Below are 17,552 nucleotides of genomic sequence, written 5' to 3' on the forward strand. Positions count from 1 at the left end.
ATTCTGTATTTTTAGATTTGACATCTCCAGAACAATCAATCAGGCAATCAAATGGACAAACATTTAAATACTCAGTGTAGTATGTTCTTTCCACTACCTAGAGCCTAGAATTTGTAGAATTTATATAGAAAGGCAGGGTGAATAAAGAGACTCTATAGCACTATTGGAAGATAGTGCAGTAAACCCTGAATCTAGCCAGTAAAAGACTATTGGTGTTGGATTGAACCCATTCGGTTAATTGAACCCATTTGTCTATAATTGTCTATTGAACTAAGTAACTCATTGGATAGTACACCCAAGGGAGATGTAAATAAAAGGCGGTCACTCTAATTAGGCCCTTTGAAACCCCTTTCCAGATCAAATCAATGGTTCCATAGAGTTCCTGTAGATGTCTTTAATTTAGATTTGGTTGGAGCTCCTCCACTAAATGTTTGATCTTCATCATCTTCAATAAAAGTCCTATTTAACTATCAAGTTATGGTTGTAATTGTCAAAGTGCTCTCAAGAGTTCAACCCGGGCTTTTCATAGGCTACACAGGTATAAAGATCAAAACAAAGCAATCCCTGTTTTCAAAGACAATACATTATACATGGCAGAAAAGCTAACCAAAATGGATAGAGATAGAGGGATGGATGGATGGATGGATGGATGGATAGATCTGAAGCTACAGAACCTTCCAGAAGACTAATGGTGACTGATTCCAGGAACAGTTTACTGAAACTCAACCCCATAATAACCTCTTGATCACAGGCAGAGACTGGGAATAAGAAGAGCTAGTTTCAATCTCCAGATGCAAAACTTGAACTATGTGGCCTTAAGAACATCTGTTGACTTTTCTGAATTTCAACTTCTGTTTCTCTCTAATAAGACTAGCACTAACTCCCTTACCATGTCATAGTGTGGAAGAAATAGAAGAGAAAAGGAAGATTCTTTGTAAAATTCTATATAACTATCAGCTATTATCCTGCTCCTCCTCCTTTATCATCATCATCTCATAATCCTATACACTACTGAAGAATTAATTTTCCTAAAACATCCCATTTTGTCACATCACTTTCTTACTCAACTTACAGTAGCTCCCTAGTGATCATACAATATCTAAACTTTTCTCAAAGCCCACCAGTCAACCATTTTGTACAGTGGGAAGAACTTAATGCATAATATGTCAGACAGACTCTCTCAGATAGAGAGCTCCCAGATAGGCATCAAGAAAGTGTCACCTATATTAGAGTCTGACTATATAGACTAGTGGGAGAACACAGATGTAGGAGAATTGATAGATCTCCTCTGAGTAGACTGAATGCCAGCCACAGTCACCAATGATTGAAAGAAGGAAAAAATAATGAAATAATAATCATTCATATTTCTATTAGTTTGTAAAGCACTTCATATATACATTATCTTATTTCACAAAAATTTTAATAGGCAAGTATTATTTTTATTTTACAAATGAAGATATTCAGAGGTTAAGTGATTTGCCAATATGCTTATGCAATTTTAAGTGTCTAGATTTCCTGAATCCAGTCCCAATTTGGACAAAAATATAAGATGGAATCATCAATACTAAAATTCAGGAAATCTGCAAGTTATGATGACAGATGTGAATATGAATGAATATAACTCTCCCACTCATATTCCACTCTAAACAGACCCATTGCATATTTACTACGCCTCTTCTGTGTACAAAATTTCTTCCAAACAAGTTAGGCCCCTTCTTACCTCTGTGCCTTTTTTTACACTGTTTCCCTAATCTTGACTTTTCTCTTCCTACTTCTCCTAATCCTACTTTTCCCCTTCAAAACCTCTCACCCATCTCCTCCATGAAGTGTTTTCTAACCATTCTGCCCCACTCAGATCTCCCCTGTCACAAGTCTCTATTAGATATCAGAATAAGAACTACCTGGTTTAGTACAGAATTCTTCTCATGGTGTTTCATGTGTGCTTGAATCTTGTAGCCACAATCATATTTCATGTTCTTTTCAACCAAAGATCAGGTCTTAGAAAGATAGAACAGTGGAATGTCAAAACTGGAAAGAACTTTAGAGATAAACACTGAAGGGAGAACTTTAATACTAATATTCCCACAATGTCAAACCCAGGGCTCAACACCTTGTAGGGATCTATAAATGCTTGCTATTTGACTGATTGACGGAAAAGTTTCTCCTTCACAAATTAGCTTCTGGTTATCCAAACCCACGGCAATGACAACACATGTTGGTTCCAGCTCCATGCCACTGCCAAGGTTGATGCAACACCTGCTAAGCAAGCAAAGTTTTATACATCATTCTAAGGCCAGATTTTGCCACATGACATTTACTTGTAAGCGAAAAGAATATATCAATCCATATCTGGACAAAATAATATATAGGGTTTCATTGTCTGACCAATTTTGACCATCTAAAGAGATCCATGTTGTATCTCCCCGTCTAAGGTTGGCGATTCTTGCACCAAGACTGCAGGCAATTGATCTATCCCTGTACCTCCTGTCTGGTTGCCTGCCCAATTCTCTGGGATTGGCTTCTTAATAGCCACCACGGGGAAAGTCCATGAATAAGGGGCATCAATAGCAGATGGTGACTAGTGCTTTTTGTTTCCTTCCATAGCCACAGGCTCCTAAGCCTCTTTCCCCAAGGTGGTTCATAGTCTAAATGTTGCAGAATACAGTGGAGAGAATTAACCCTCCTTGACCTGAGGTGACCATTGTGCTGATCACAGGACTGAACTAGGAGCTATGGGGAGAGAGGGAAGATGGAGAGGTGCCAAGAGGTAGATTTATACTACATATATGTCCCATTTGTTGAGCATTAGACCTGTCCAAAAGTCCAACTCCTCATCACTAGAAGTCTATAAGCAAAGGCTTGTATTCAATACAATCCAAGCCTTTGCTTATAGACTAGACAAACCCTGAGATTCTATCTGTGGGAAGACCCCTGATTTGTTGGAAATAGTCCAAAGGGAATTCTATATGAAATGTGGCAGATACTGTGATTTTTTTGTATTAGATTCCAGTTAATCTTGTGTTTGAGTCTGTCTTACTGTTACAGGGTCCTAGTCTATTCATTCATTTGACAAACACTGGTTAAGTAAGGCACCTTTGAAGCATTGGCCTGGGACCCGAAGCTTACAGGAAAGCTTCCAGTTCAGGGGCAGATTGGACAAGACGACTTCTGGGGTGCCTTCCCACTCTGAGAATCTGCAGTTCTGTGATATGCAAAGGATGCATACATACATCAATCCAGTGATAAGTACCATTGTAGCAGGGAGAAAAACATAATTGTTTTCATGACTGGGGTGGGGGGGAGGTAGTGGGGAGCATATATTTTGACTGTCAGATTAACAACTATGGTTGTAAGCAATCTGTGAAAAATGATAAGGGGTGGGAGGAGAATAGAGGAGGAAAGAATAGAAAGAGGTTACAATGGATCAACCCATTGATGAGGGAAGAGAGGCCCTTGATGGAAGGAAGCTCAGTCTTAAGGTGGGAATGCACCCAAATTGGGGAAGATTACCAGAAATCAGAAGACATCTCATTTGGCTCTGAGAGTCACATTTTTAAAGGAATCAATTGGCCAAAAAAGGGAGCAATCAGTTGGACTGGGTGAGGCAGTTGGGATGAGGAAGCAGTTAGACTGGGAAGGTAGTTGGGCCAAGAAGGCAGTTATAGACTGAGCAAGCCCAAGTTGAATTGGGCAGACAAATGGACTAGGGAAACAAGCTAAATAGGCATTTGGGCTGAGCAGACACTTGGACTGACTAGTCAGTTGTGCTGAGAAGATAGGCTAAATGGACAGGTGGGTTGAGAAGCAGTTGGTATGTGCAGGCAGTTGAACTGAGTGGACATTTGGGCTGAGGAAGCAGTTGGACTGACTAGACAGTTGGACTGAGCAGACAGTTAGACAGTTGGACTCAGGAGGCAGTTGAGTTGAGCCATCTCAACCCAGAGGATTCTGGGAAAGAGGCTTGTTCTTTCTTAGGGAAAATCACAAATCTAGCAGGGCTGGAGGTTCTCCTGCCCTAAGGCAGTGACACTCTGACCCTCTGCTATAGCCAGTGGAAAATAGGTTCAATCATCGTGCTTAAAGCTGGTCAGTCCTGTAGCAATGAGATAACTTTGCTTCCTGAGATTTTTGCATTACTCACAAGCTAGATCTTATTCTTGTAAATCATCAGTTCTCAAAATGGGGATCCCTGGGGGTATTTGAGACCCTTTTGGGGTTCTTAACTTTTAAGAATATAAAGGGGCCCTCAAATCAAAATTTGAGAACCATTGCTGTAAATAAATACAACCATTGTTGTAAAAAGAAATTAAGAGACTCCAGATTGGCAAATGGGAAAGAGAGAATAGATGTTGATGGATTTGGATCTAAGTAGGGTAGCAAAAGTGCTTCCTTGTTTTTTTGTGGGAACAGTGAGGAATTAGGAAGAACTGAATATAGAATAGACCTTTGTTCTGCATGTTATTAAGGGACTAAGGAAGAATAAAGTATCCCAGCTTGGAATAGAATTTTTTCTTGTCAGGATAATAGAAATGAGTTTCCCTCTGGGATTTTCTCCAAGGTCCTGATGGTGGGTGTCTTTTCATATACTAGGGGTGAAGCAGAACACAGATAAGAAGAATGGAACAACATTCTTGGCTAAAGGATGTAAGTTAAGTTTTGGAAGACTTCTTGGAAAGGGTGACAATTCACCTGGGCCTAAAAGGATGAGTATGATTTTAACAGGATGACACTGAGGGAAAAAGAACAGTCAAAAGAAACACCAAAAAGTTTAAGCAAAAGTTCAGGATAAAGAATGCTGAGTAGTCCAATTTGGGTGGAACATAAAGGATAGTTAGGGAAATTGGGTGTGATAAAGCTGGAAAAATGCATTGGGGTCAGATTGTAGAAGACCTTGAATTGCAGTCTGACATGTGACCACATCATTCAATTGAAACTGCTCTTCCAAGTTACCAGTTATCTGATTCCAAATTCTAATGACTTTTCCCCACTATTTCACCTACCTCACCTCCTACAGACTTCGGTCCTATTGACCCCCCTCATCATCTTGATAGTCTTTTTTTCTCTAGGCCTTCATTTCAATACTGTCTTGGTTCTTCTCCTTCCTGTCTGACAACTCCTCAGTTTCCATTATGGATCTTCATCCAGGTCAATACCTATTAAATGTGATGTCTTTCAGTGCTCTGTCTGTCCTGGGACTTCTTTTCTCCCTCTATACTGTTTTACCCAGTGATTTCAGTAGCTCCCATGAATTCAAATATCTCTATGAAGATCATTTTAAGAACTATTTTTCCACCCCTGACCTCCTATCTCACATCTCTAACTGGCTATTGGACATCTCAAAATGAACACCTCAAATTCTGTCCAAAACAAAACTAATTATCTTTTCTCCAAAACCTTTCCCTCTTCCTAAATTCTCTATTGCTATCCAAGGTACCTAGCTGTCATCCTCAATTTCTCACTCTTTATCACCTTCCATATCCAAACTGTTGCCAATGTCCATTGATTTTACCTTTATAACAGCTCTCACATATGCCCCCTTTTCTCCTCTGATACTGCCACCCTGGGTCCAGGCTCTCATAGTTTCTTAAGCCTTTTGCAATATCCTCTCTTCCTCTCTTCCCCCTTCCTCCCTCCCTCCCCCCCCCCCCCCCTTTTCTCTCTCACCTCCATTCCATTTTCAAATTGATCTTCTTTAAGCACAGGTTGGTTCAAATCACTCTCCAAATTCAGTAAACATTATTGGATCTTTATTCCCTTCAGGATCAAATATAAAAAATCCTCTGACTATTAAAGCCCTTCATAACTCCTACCTTTCTAGACTTTTTATACTTTACTTCCATGTACTCTGTAATCCAGTGACACTGACCCTCTTTGCTATTCCTTGAACATAACAATCTCCTGACACTGAACATTTTGACTGGCCGTCCCCATACCTTGAACTGTCTCTCTTCTCATTTCTACCTCTTGGCTTCCCCTTCAAGCCCCAGTTAAATTCCTTCCTTTTGCATGAAGCCTTTTTCATTTCTCCTTAATCTTAGCGCCTTCTTTCTGAGATTATGCCCAATTTACCCTGCATAGAATTTGTTTGTATTTAGTTATTTGCATGTAATCTTTTCTATTAGACTGAGAGCTCCCTAAAAGCAGGGGTTTTTTTACTTTTTTGTATTTCTCATACCCAGTATAATTTCTTACACATAGAAGGCACTAATAAATAACTGTTGTTCAGAAGGAACTATCTGAAGGCAACTGAGTGGATGGGGGGGGGGCGCTCATAGGTCAGTCAGAGATAACTGAGACTTCAAGCCTGAGTGATTAGGAGAAAAGTAGTATCATCAATAGACATAAGTCAAGAAGAGAAGCCAAATTTAGGCGAAGAAAATATGCTTAGGTTTTGACCTCAGCATCCAGTGGGATATACAGTAGATGTTGAATAAACAACTGAAAAATACAGACCTAGAGAGACGGTAGGGGCTAAAAGATGATAGAAGGAAGCAGAAAGAAGGGAAGAGAGAGAGGGAGGGAGAAAGAAGAGGAGAGAAAAAGAGAAAGGGAAAGAGACAAGAAAGAGGGAGAAGGAAGAGAGGAAAGGTGACCAAGACTCCCAAGGACCATGACCCGAGTTTTAGAGATGTACAACCTGAAAGTGATAAGAAACTGGACTAGGAGCAAGGGCAGGTGCTTATCTTTGGTCCTTCAGGTCCTAAACTTGAGAGTTGAGAGAAGGATCCAGATGACTGAGATACAAAGCAGCCTTGTCAGACAAATAATGGCTGAGAGAACATGAAACAATATATCACTGAGGACAGAGCCTTCGATGCCTCTTATTATAATGAAAGTCCTTGGAATACTTGGAAGAGAAGCAACAGTTACTCCTTCAGTCTTCTTTTCTCAAGATAAACATTCTCAGGTCCTTCAGATGATCCTCCTATGGCATAAACTTAAGGTCAACCATTGTGGTTGTCCTCTAACACTCTCCAACTTATTATTGTCTTTTCTAAAATATGGTATCCAGAACAGAACATGATCTGGATCACATCTTTCCTTCTAACCTACTCCTCTGCAATTTCTCTTGGTGGCAGTGCTAGTTCCTGTCTATAACCCTGAAATTAATCCTTCATTCTCTTATTCCATATCCACATAACTTTCCAAGAATATTGTGACATTGTTCTATTGGGGTTCTTTTCATCCCTGTCTAGCCAATCTTTCTTGGCCTTCTCTGATAAACTTATAATGAGATCCTGCCCACAAAGATTGAGGTCAGAGGCTTGGGATCCGAGGACCCTGGCCTCAGACCTTGCATTCTATATTCTCTCTTTTGTTGATCTCAATAGTTGTCAACTAATCACCTCTGGATTTAATTGTCATTGGTTCACCCCATTCTTATTTCTCTATCTTGAGTCTCACACCATCAGTTGCTTATTGGACAACTCAAACTCAACATATCTAAAAGAGAACTCATCTCCAACACACTGCTCTTAACTTCCCTATTTCTATTAATGGTATCACCCCCCCTTCCTCTAGTCATTCAGATTTGAAGTCTAGGAATCATCTGCAATCCCTCACTCTTCCTTTCCCTACATAGCCAATCATTGATGGATACTTTATCTATTCTTCTTCAAAGTCTCCTATCATCCTCATTCAGGACCTTATATCTTATTTGTATTTTACAATAGCCTCCAAATTAGTCTTCCAACATCCAGTCTCTCCGCTCTCTAGTCTATTCTCTTTTAACCCTTACTTTCTATCTTAGTAACCACTCTAAGGCAGAAGGTCAAAGGCTAAGCTAAATGGGTAAGTGACTTGGCCAAGATCACACAGATAGGAAGTATATGAGGTCAGATTTGAACCCAGGTCCTCCTGAATCCACACCTATATTGCCCAATTCTCTGGGCTACTTAGATACCCCTATCCAGCCCTTCCTTCATATAGCTGCTAAAGGACTATTCCTAAAGCTTAGGCCTAATACTGCTAATGGCACTCCAAGGGCTCCCTATTGCCTCTGGGACAAAATATAAATTCCTCTGACAGTTCAAATCCTTGACTATCAAGCTGCAACCTATCTTTCCAGATTGGTTGCATAGTATGTCTCTTTGAGGCAATCAGACTGGCAAACTGGTCTCCTCACTGACCTCATACAGACCTCCCCATTTCCTACTTCCACACTTGTACTCCTCCCCATTCATTACCTGATTGACTGTCTCTCAAATCTCCACTCCTTCAAAAAGTATTTTCTGACTTCATCAGTTGTTACTGCCCCATCCCCTGACGCCACTTTGTATGTGTTTTGTACATACCCTCTATTTATTTGTTTGTAAACATGTTTTATTCCCTCAGTAGAGAGTAAGCTCCCTGAGGGCAGAGACTATTTCATTTTATGTTCCTAGTATCTAACAAAGCCTAAAACATCAAAGTGTTTTTTGAAATAATTTTTGATTTTCTGACTCTCTGCAAACTTTTAAAAAATTTATCTTCTCTCTCTTCTCCTCATGAAGATAGGGATTATGTTATCTAAACTATAAAACTCTCTAAACCAAACACTCTGATCTGCATACAGCAAGTAAGTATTGAATGTTTGCTAAATCAATGAATGGACAGTTATCCTTGGCAACACAGAGGGCCAATTCATCCTCAAGGCAGGTAGGAAGAGAGGAGGCAAGGTCAAGACATAATTTTGGAATTCAGGGCTGGAGTAGAGAGAAATAGTCTTCAATCTTAGAAGAAGAAAAGGAAATTCCTTTGCAAAATGAGGAGGAAGGTCACTAGGCAAGGCTAGGGTTCAAGGAAATAGGAGGTTTGGAATAACTACTGGTTTCCTATTCCTTTTTCTTCTCCTATAGCTAATTTTAGACTTCTCCTCTTGGCTGAGGTCATAGTCTTGGTCTTGACTCTTGGTCATGCTCAGTGATCTTCCATTAGCTATATCCCATCCTGACTAACAAGGTTGGGAAACATGATGGATGGGGAATCACTTTCCCTATGTGAGCTATCAGGATCATGTGATTGAAAGAGATCTTAACATTTTCAGTCTAGGTTGGATAAAAATGAAGACTTTGGGTAGAAAATGAAGGGGGATTAATTTATAATAGTTATAACTCTTAGCAATGGGTCAACCTATCTCACTAGAATCTCTAGAAATGTTGAAGACTACATTGGATGATCACTACTAAGGATGCTATAAAGGGGCTCTTGGCACTGGAATGAATTGGATTAGATGTGGCCTCTATGATCTCTTTTAGTTTTCAGGTTCCATGTTTCATTTGTTCTTTCAATTAACATTTAGAATATTTCATCTGAATTTTCTGGGTTACCTAGAATTCAATTCACAATTGTTTAGAGAGATTTGAGAGTACATACAATATCCACAGACCAGAAAAGCCTTTGTAGGTAACAGATTATTTTTTGCTTCTAGAACAGGGATCATAGCTTTAGATCTTGAAGGGATCTCAGAGGTCATCCTCTTATCCCATATTTTGCAGATGAAGAAATTCAGAACAGCAAGATAAGTAACTTGCTCAAGATCCTGCTCTAAGTAAGTAATAATCAGGGTACAACATCTCAGTCTTTTGACTCCAAACCCAACACTCTTTCCATACATGCTGTCCTGGAACCCAAAGGATAGATACAAGAAGATCTTTGGAAGGAAAAGAGTCAAGATCTGTCAATTCTAGAGAATCAGGAGTAAAATATTGGAGTTGGGATTATTATGAAGATGGCAGGTTTTGGCCAGATGAGGGGAAGGGTGTGATTTGTTAGTAAAATTAATGAAACCACAAAGAATTCAACTGAATCAAACCTAATGATTATGAATAACAAAATAGGTACTCTCCATGACCTTAGGGACTCAGTTCTCCCATTTGTAAAATGACAGAGTCATACTAAATCTCTAAAGTCGTCAGCACCTAATATGCACTAGACCTCAAGTGGGTACACAGCCCCTGCTTTCACAGAACTCAAAGTCCTCAGTGTTGCAATTCTCTAGACACCATTCCTGCTTGCCAGCATCCCAACGAGCTCTCTTGTACCTATACACTAGTGGAATGAAGCATCTTGACATTCTATATCTGTGGGAGGAAGCTGGGTGTAGATATTCCCCAAGCCACGCCTAAGAGGAAGATCATTTATATTGTAACTTAAAAATATGAAACTCCATTTGCAAGGGTCACAAAACTTCAGCTTTACCTTTCTAATGGGTTTTGAAAGAAGATAACAATAATGTAAATGAAGTAGAAAGAGCCATGCTTAAGTTTGGATAAAGGCAAAGCTCCCAGAGGCTGAAGGGTTAGTGGTGCTGATTAAGGATAAAGCAAGCAGTTGCCACAGTGACAGAATCAGGGGAATTGTGGCTGGGGGATGGGTGCATCGGAGGCGTGCGGCTCCTAGGAGCAGAGAATACAGCACCCACCCTGACCAACACAGAGGCCCAACATCACTGCTGAGGACATATACCAAGAGGCAAAGAGGGAAGCAATGAACATTCGAGCAGGAGCTGCAAAATGCAGCCACCCAAATCAGAGCCCCCAATTTCAGACTACTGGCATGCCCCCCACATCAGGCTGCCCTGCCAATGTCACTTCGCAATCAGATTCTTAATAAATCATAACATACCCTCCTCCTATAAAGTGGAGAAATCTACAGTAATACTCTTTGATGGATGGTCCATTTACAAAATGGTTTCGATGGAATCAACTACCCCCATGATGGCATTTCACCTAAACGGCTTTCACAGACCCAATTAACAATGTTAGCTAAGATATAACCTGATATTTTTTAAACTGGCACATAAAATGTACTAGAGTAGAGCCATAATAACAGCCTGACCAATCCTGATCACATGAGCAAGATCAATGAACTTATCGATTCAGGTGCCCGACTTAAGAGAAACATTCCCAGGTGTGACACCAAGACAAAGCCTGTCCCTCGGTGGGAGATACTAAAGCTGTTAGTGACACAGGAATTTCAAGGTCAGTCCATGTTCCCAAGTGATCACCTGGGGAGAGTTGTTCCACCTATACAGACTAGAGAGCTCACAAAGTTGGGGAGTGATCAGAATTACACACACACACATGTTTGAGACAGCTCCCAGGGCTTACTCGGACCCCAGGGTTCCCTTAGACAATGGGGGTTGCTCCCACAGCTGGAGCTCATACACAAAGGCTGGAAAGCTTCCCCATACACATGCCAGACAGTACCTAGAGCCAGAAAGCTCATGTAATAACTGGCCCAATAGAGTAGGGTTCATTGAAGCACATGATCTGATTAGCTTATTGAATGAATATTCCTACATTTTTATAGTGCTTGCACTTCCCATACATCATCTCCTTTGATTCTTGTAAAACTCTTGTAATCTAGGCACTGCAAGCATTATCTCCATTTTATAAGTGAGGAAACTACAAAGAGGTGAAGTGCCTTCTTCAGGGTCAAACAACCAGACCCAAATGCAGAGCCAGGATTCAAACACAGGTGTCCCGACATTGCATTATGGGATAGCTCCCCAAACTGGGTTCCCCACCCACTATAGGTTCCCAGAATCCCTTGGGCATTGTCATAGGAATTGGCTTAAAAATCATCAGAGTAACTTATATTTATACTATGCCATCAAGGTCTATAAAACACTTTCCTTAAAGAAGAATAGAAGCTCCTTGATATAATGGATTGCTTCATTTTGTCTTTCTATGTTCAGCAATATGCAAACATAGGGCCAGGAATCAAAGAAAATATGTCCTCTATGGCAGGAGGAATTTTGGTGCATGTAAAAATCTTTTGATTAGAGGGGCCTTTACACATAGTAAGCACTTAAACATTGGTTGAACTGAATCACAGAATCTAAGGAAACAGGTCTCAGAGATGACCTAGTTCAATGTATATATGACCAGGGCTCCCTTGTACAACATCTCTGAAAAGTGGTCACCCAATCCTTGTTTGAAAATGAGTCATCCAGGGGATCCCATCTGTGGCCTCCTGAGGCACCCCATCCCTCTTCTGTTTGAACAGTGCTCACGGTTAGCCAGCTATTCCTGACATCAAGCCTAAATTTACCTCTGTTACTTCTACTCATTGTTTTTATTTTCCCCTTTGGGGCAGAACATGTCTAATCTAATGTGTGTCAGCGTTTAGAATACTTAAAGTTCATCTTCACTGTCTCCAAATCTTCTATTTTCCATAAACATTGCTATGTGTTCAATTGATGCTTTTGTTACATAGTCTCTAGTTCCCCAACCATATTGGTTGCTTATCAATGGAATTCTCCAGTTTAATCAATGTCCTTTCTAAAATGTTTTACCCAGACTCGAACATATTGCTCCAGATGAGGTCTAACTATGGAACAGTATGACAGCACTAACATCTCCTTCATTCTGGAGACTGCTTAATACTGAGTTCTAGACTCTCTGGCTGTTCTATCACACTGTTGGCTCATCATTTTTTTTTACCTCAGGTAGAAGACTATGTACTACCTCTCCTTGATAAATTCCATCTTGGTCTAATCTGTCAATGGCTCCAAGACCAGTAGTCATTTATAAAGGCAAGAGAGCTCTTGGATACAGCCTAGGAAATGTCCAGATAGGGAGCTGGATGACAAATACACATTGAATAAACAAATGAGGGAATCTCATTCTCACAGAGCAGACAACTCTCAAACCTGGACTCATACACACAGTTTATATAGGATAATGTTTAAAGGGTGGACAGCTCCCAGAAGGCATTTCCTTAAAACATACCTGATGAGTTCCTTGACTTGGAAGTTGGATGTTTGTTAAATGAATAAGTGATTGAATGAGTTTTATATACCACGGTCATAAAACTTATTCCCAGACCCAAATTATGCATATAGCCAGCATAACTTAAAGCCTGGGCTTTTCACTGAAACATATCTACCACTTGATCATCTAGATTTGTAGCCGAATAATACATGTCATTAAATGAATGAGTGAAGCTTGAGTATATGTCAGAGATCCCCAACCTTGAGGTCATACCCAATGGCAAGACAATTCACAAATTTGGAATCACGCACACAGCCAAACTTGCTCCTAAATCTGAAGAATGAATGAATGAGACTCATGCCCACAGACTAGACGTTTGCCAGGGTGAGTTTCCTGCCCTCGGCTTCATCTACTCCTAGACCTGGAGCTAGATAATATTTGTTGAATGAATGAATGAGGCTCATGAACATAAATCAGAAAGTTCCCAGGCTTGATCTTTATGGTTATATGATTCAGGCATTTCCCACACACAGGGCTCATATACATAGGCTATACAGCTAGTTCTCAGACTGGGGTTCATTGAAGTGAAATACTTTATTAGATCCTGCACCTGGGGCTAGATAATTTTTGTGGAATGAATGATGAAATGGATATATGTATGGATGAATGAATAGATGAGTGAATGAACTGACATACACAGACCAGACAGCTCCCTAACCAGGCTTCATGCACATGGACTACACACCTTCCAGCCCCAAGGTTCTTGGACAAGCCAGACAATTCACAAAGTAAAGTCTCACACACACAAGCCAGAAAGTTTCCTTAAGCGGAATTCATTCAAATCAACCACTCAATTCCTGTATAGAAACCAGTCTTCAACAGTGGGAGAATTTGTCATGGTTTCCACTAAGCTTCATAAGGTGAGGCTTCCACTTTAGAAGCAGATCCCTAATTGTCATAGTGAAGCAAGGTTCTTTGTTGTGGCTTATACGATCCATTATAATGAGATTGTATCAGATACATCTGGGCAATAAAAATCTAACTTGCATTTCATAGAGTTTTTTATTTAAAATTTCCAAAGTACTTTGATATCTAGCATGACTTATCACCCTCACCCACAACCATGAAGACAAACAGGATAGGGGTTGTCACTCAGTTTAAAGAAGGGAAAACAAGAGGTACAAATGGATTCATCAATTTGCCCCTGGTCACACAGGTAAAAGTGGCCTGCCCCAAATTAAAACAAAATGCCAGATTTCCTGACATCTTATACATTTCCACCACAGCCCAAGTTTCATGATCTACATACAAGCTGAGGATCAGAGAGAAGCCTGGGAGAGGCTAAGGCTATTTGGGAAAACCAAGTTCCATGTAAAAACTAGTCACAGCTAATCTACCCAGTGGATAAATCAGCAGCTTGACATTAATAGTTGTCTGCAGGTACTTTGGGATGATAAGTGGTGCAGTGGACAGAGAACTGGACCTGGAGGCAGGAAGACGAGTTAAAATCCAGCCTCAGATGCTAGCTGTGTGACCCTGGGCAAGTCACTTCACCCTGTTTGCTTCAGTTTTCTCATCTGTAAAATGAGCTGGAGAAGGAAATGGCAAACCACTCCAGTATCTTTGCCAAGAAAATCCCAAATGAGGTCATGAAGAATTGATTATGACTCAAAATCACTGAACAACAAGCATGTCCTTTACTGTCTATGACAAATGCCTTATCTGAAATGGAAAGACTTCATCCCTTAATCTTCCGGAAGCAGTGTAGTACAGTGGAAAGAGCCCTGAGTGGGAAGACTAGTTTGAATCTATGCTCTCTGCCACACACCTGTGTGGCCGTAGGCAAATCATTCATCCTCTCTACATCTCAGTTCCCATCTCTAAAATGAAGGAATTGGATCTGATCCCTGAGGCTCCCTTTGGCTCTCAGTCATTTGTTCCTATGATCTCTTGCTACCATCATGTCCTCTCTCTACTGCCCTTGATTATCTCCCATCCCAACCTTTGAGCCAGTCCCTTTTGGGAACTCTAGGGGTGGGCCAGACCCTGCAGATGCTCTGCTCAGGGACAAGTGCAGTGTTCAGCTGCACCAAACTCAGAATGCTTGTTTCTCTAATGCAGCTGAGGCAGACTGAGAACCTTTTAACTTCCTCCTCTCTGACAGAGACTGCAGAACAGGAGAGATGGGAAGAGACTCAGCTGAGGTGTTTGCATCTTCACTGCACTGACATGCTCAGGGCTTTATGCTGTCTCGGATCCAAAGGTAAGCTTTGCAATCACATACGAGCAGCAGCTAACATCTGATCATTGCCTGGGTGCTGCTTGGATTAGCAAGCAAAGACTCCACCAACTCCCCAATGCCATTCTCCACTGTGCAGAAGCATACACTGGGGCCTGCAACACTTAATTATCACTTAGCCTCTAATTAGCACTTAATTATTAACACTTAATCCATCTGTAAAATGGGGACAGCACTATCTGCCTGGCAGGGATGCTGTGAGGAGTAATTAATTCAGTTTTGCAACACCCTTTGAAGACAAAAAACTTATGGAAGGACTAAATAGGGGCATGAATCATTGCCTGTCATTTCCTCTGCTGCTTCTCCCTCCCCATCCCCCAGCTCTTGTTCCCTTGCTTCCTCCTGCCCCCCACCTCTGCCCTAGTATAGACACTTGGCACTCCCAGACACAGGGTTTCCCAGCAGGAAATAGGCATATTTACAGCCATCTTCTAGAATGTGTTAATTTTCTATTATGGTCTTTGACGATGTCAGGGCTTTCCCAGTAAATATTTTGATGTGTGCTTTTGGAGAGGTTTCTGTAGCGGCTGAATGGGACAGCTGCTTCCCAAGCTGGGGGATTCCAGATGTGGTTCCACACCAAGAACACTGGTTTGTGTGATGGGGATGGAGCGAAAGTGAATATCTCTGAAAAGTGTCTCCCAAGAAATCATCATCTCTAAACCATCTCTGAGGAGGAACCTGAGAACCCTGGAAGTAGGTAGGCTTCTGAGACTGACATATCATCCTAGTTCTGATTTAATGCAACTTTCTTGCCTGTCATATCCAAGACTTTGGATGAAGTGGTATCAGCAGGCAAGGAAGAAAAGTTGGCCCTTCATCCCAGGATAGACCCCAAAGGTGCCCCAACCATCACAGGACACCATTCTTGCAAGGGCTTTATTCCTTGCAGCCCCTGAAGCTTGTGAGCCTGATGCACTGATTTGGGGGTACTGGAAATCTTAGAGGGAAACACAAGGCATGTGGTAGGAAGGACACAAGACCAGCCCCCATGGAGAGACTGCAGATATGGAGCTCAGGGAGATATTCTCCACAAGCAACTGCCTCCCAGGAAATTAGATCTTTGATGCTCTATGAGTCCCCCAGCCCAAGTTTCTGTCATAGGAGGAAAACACTCACTCATCCTGGAAAGTGCTGTCGTGGTCTCTGAGGGCCCCAGGTGGGGCAGAAGTGGGCTGTGCTGGTATCATTGCCCCTGTCCTAGGCTGGAAGGCTTCTGGGAGGCCCTGGGCCCTCTTCCATATCTCATGGCAGGTCTTGTCCAGGCTGTCTTGTGGTGTATCCTGGTGGATCCAGATATGCCTGGGGAACGGGCCCAGGGGTGAGGGGCGCTTGGTGGCCACCGTGGGAGAAGGGAGCCCGTTCCCGCTGGCCATCATCCTCCTCTCTTTGCAGAAGGGCCCTTGCCTGCCCAGGGCTCGAAGACAGACCATCCACAACCCCTCATTCACCAGATTCGGGAGTTTAGGGGGTCAGATTTTTCTCTCTCTCCTCCAAGGACAATTGTTTTGTAGGCTGTGTGTGTTCGTGTGTGAGTGTGTGTGTTCTGGGGGAGGGGTTGTTTTGATTTTTTTTTATTTGCTCTTTCCTTTCTTTTGCCCCCCTCCCCCCTCCCCCAGAAGAAAATATTTTAAAATAAAAGACAACAAACCTAGTAGCTTAGTAACCGTGGAATCCCCGGAGCTCAGGATCCTGGCAACTGGGCCGGCAGAATAACAACTGGAGACAAGCTTGTGAGGGGGAGCCAGGGGCTGGTAGGGCCCCTTCTTCCCGCTCCTGCCACAGCAAGGAGATCGGGCAGTCGCGGCCCGGATAATCCGCCCTCAACTCCCTCACTCACCCACGCTAGTTCAGTAATGGAACACCACCCCTCTCCCCTTTCTCCGCTCCCCTTCTGGACAGAGGCGTTCACAACTAGGCAGTCCAGGCACGAGACCCCTTCAGGAAGGGGGTGGGGGTGGAAGAGAGGGCTCAGACCCTCCCCCCATCCTCATCTGCCTTTCCTGACCCTCTCGAGCCAACAGTCCTCCCGAGCCACCTATACCGCCCCAGGGCACAATACTCTTACTGCCCCCGCAGCCCAGGTCCTGGGCGTGAGGTAGGGGAACCCGGGACCGAGAGGGCAACGGGAAAGGTCCACGACTCAGGCTTCAAAGCTCCAAGGGGACTGGGAGATGGTCTAGTTGACCCCTTTTCATTTTACAGATAAGGAAAATGAGATCCAGGGAGAAGTGTCTAGCTAGCCCAAAGACACACAAGTAAGTAACGGGGCAGCACTTCGCACCCAGTGCAGTCCGACTCCCAAACCAGTGGTCTTTCTACCGCAGCGTATAGCCCTCTGGCTTTTGAGGTGGAGGCAATCGCACACCCGGCTCAATCTCTCCCGCCAAACCTGCCCTGCTGCAATATCCCTCCCCACCTGCCACAAATAAAAACCCGACAGTCTCGGCTGACCCTCTAACCCGCGCTCTTTTCCGCCCAAGTCCGGGGGGACCTCGCGTAGCTACGCGGTGGTTTCAGGGACTCCTGGGATCAAGAAAGAGAAGAGCAGCGCC

At 42.4% G+C, this 17,552-nt stretch overlaps 1 protein-coding gene across 1 annotated transcript in view; it reads right to left on the minus strand.

Annotated features, from left to right (window-relative positions):
* The window catches only part of C3H1orf94 (chromosome 3 C1orf94 homolog), a 78,509-nt gene extending 62,079 nt beyond the window's left edge, over positions 1-16,430 (minus strand). Inside the window, exon 1 of the mRNA XM_044671521.1 lies at positions 16,117-16,430. Coding sequence (XP_044527456.1) covers positions 16,117-16,430 — 314 coding nt within the window. The remainder of the gene's footprint in view (positions 1-16,116) is intronic.
* Positions 16,431-17,552: the final 1,122 nt, after the last annotated feature.

Source organism: Gracilinanus agilis, chromosome 3 (assembly GCF_016433145.1).
Source record: "Gracilinanus agilis isolate LMUSP501 chromosome 3, AgileGrace, whole genome shotgun sequence".
NCBI lineage: Eukaryota > Metazoa > Chordata > Mammalia > Didelphimorphia > Didelphidae > Gracilinanus > Gracilinanus agilis.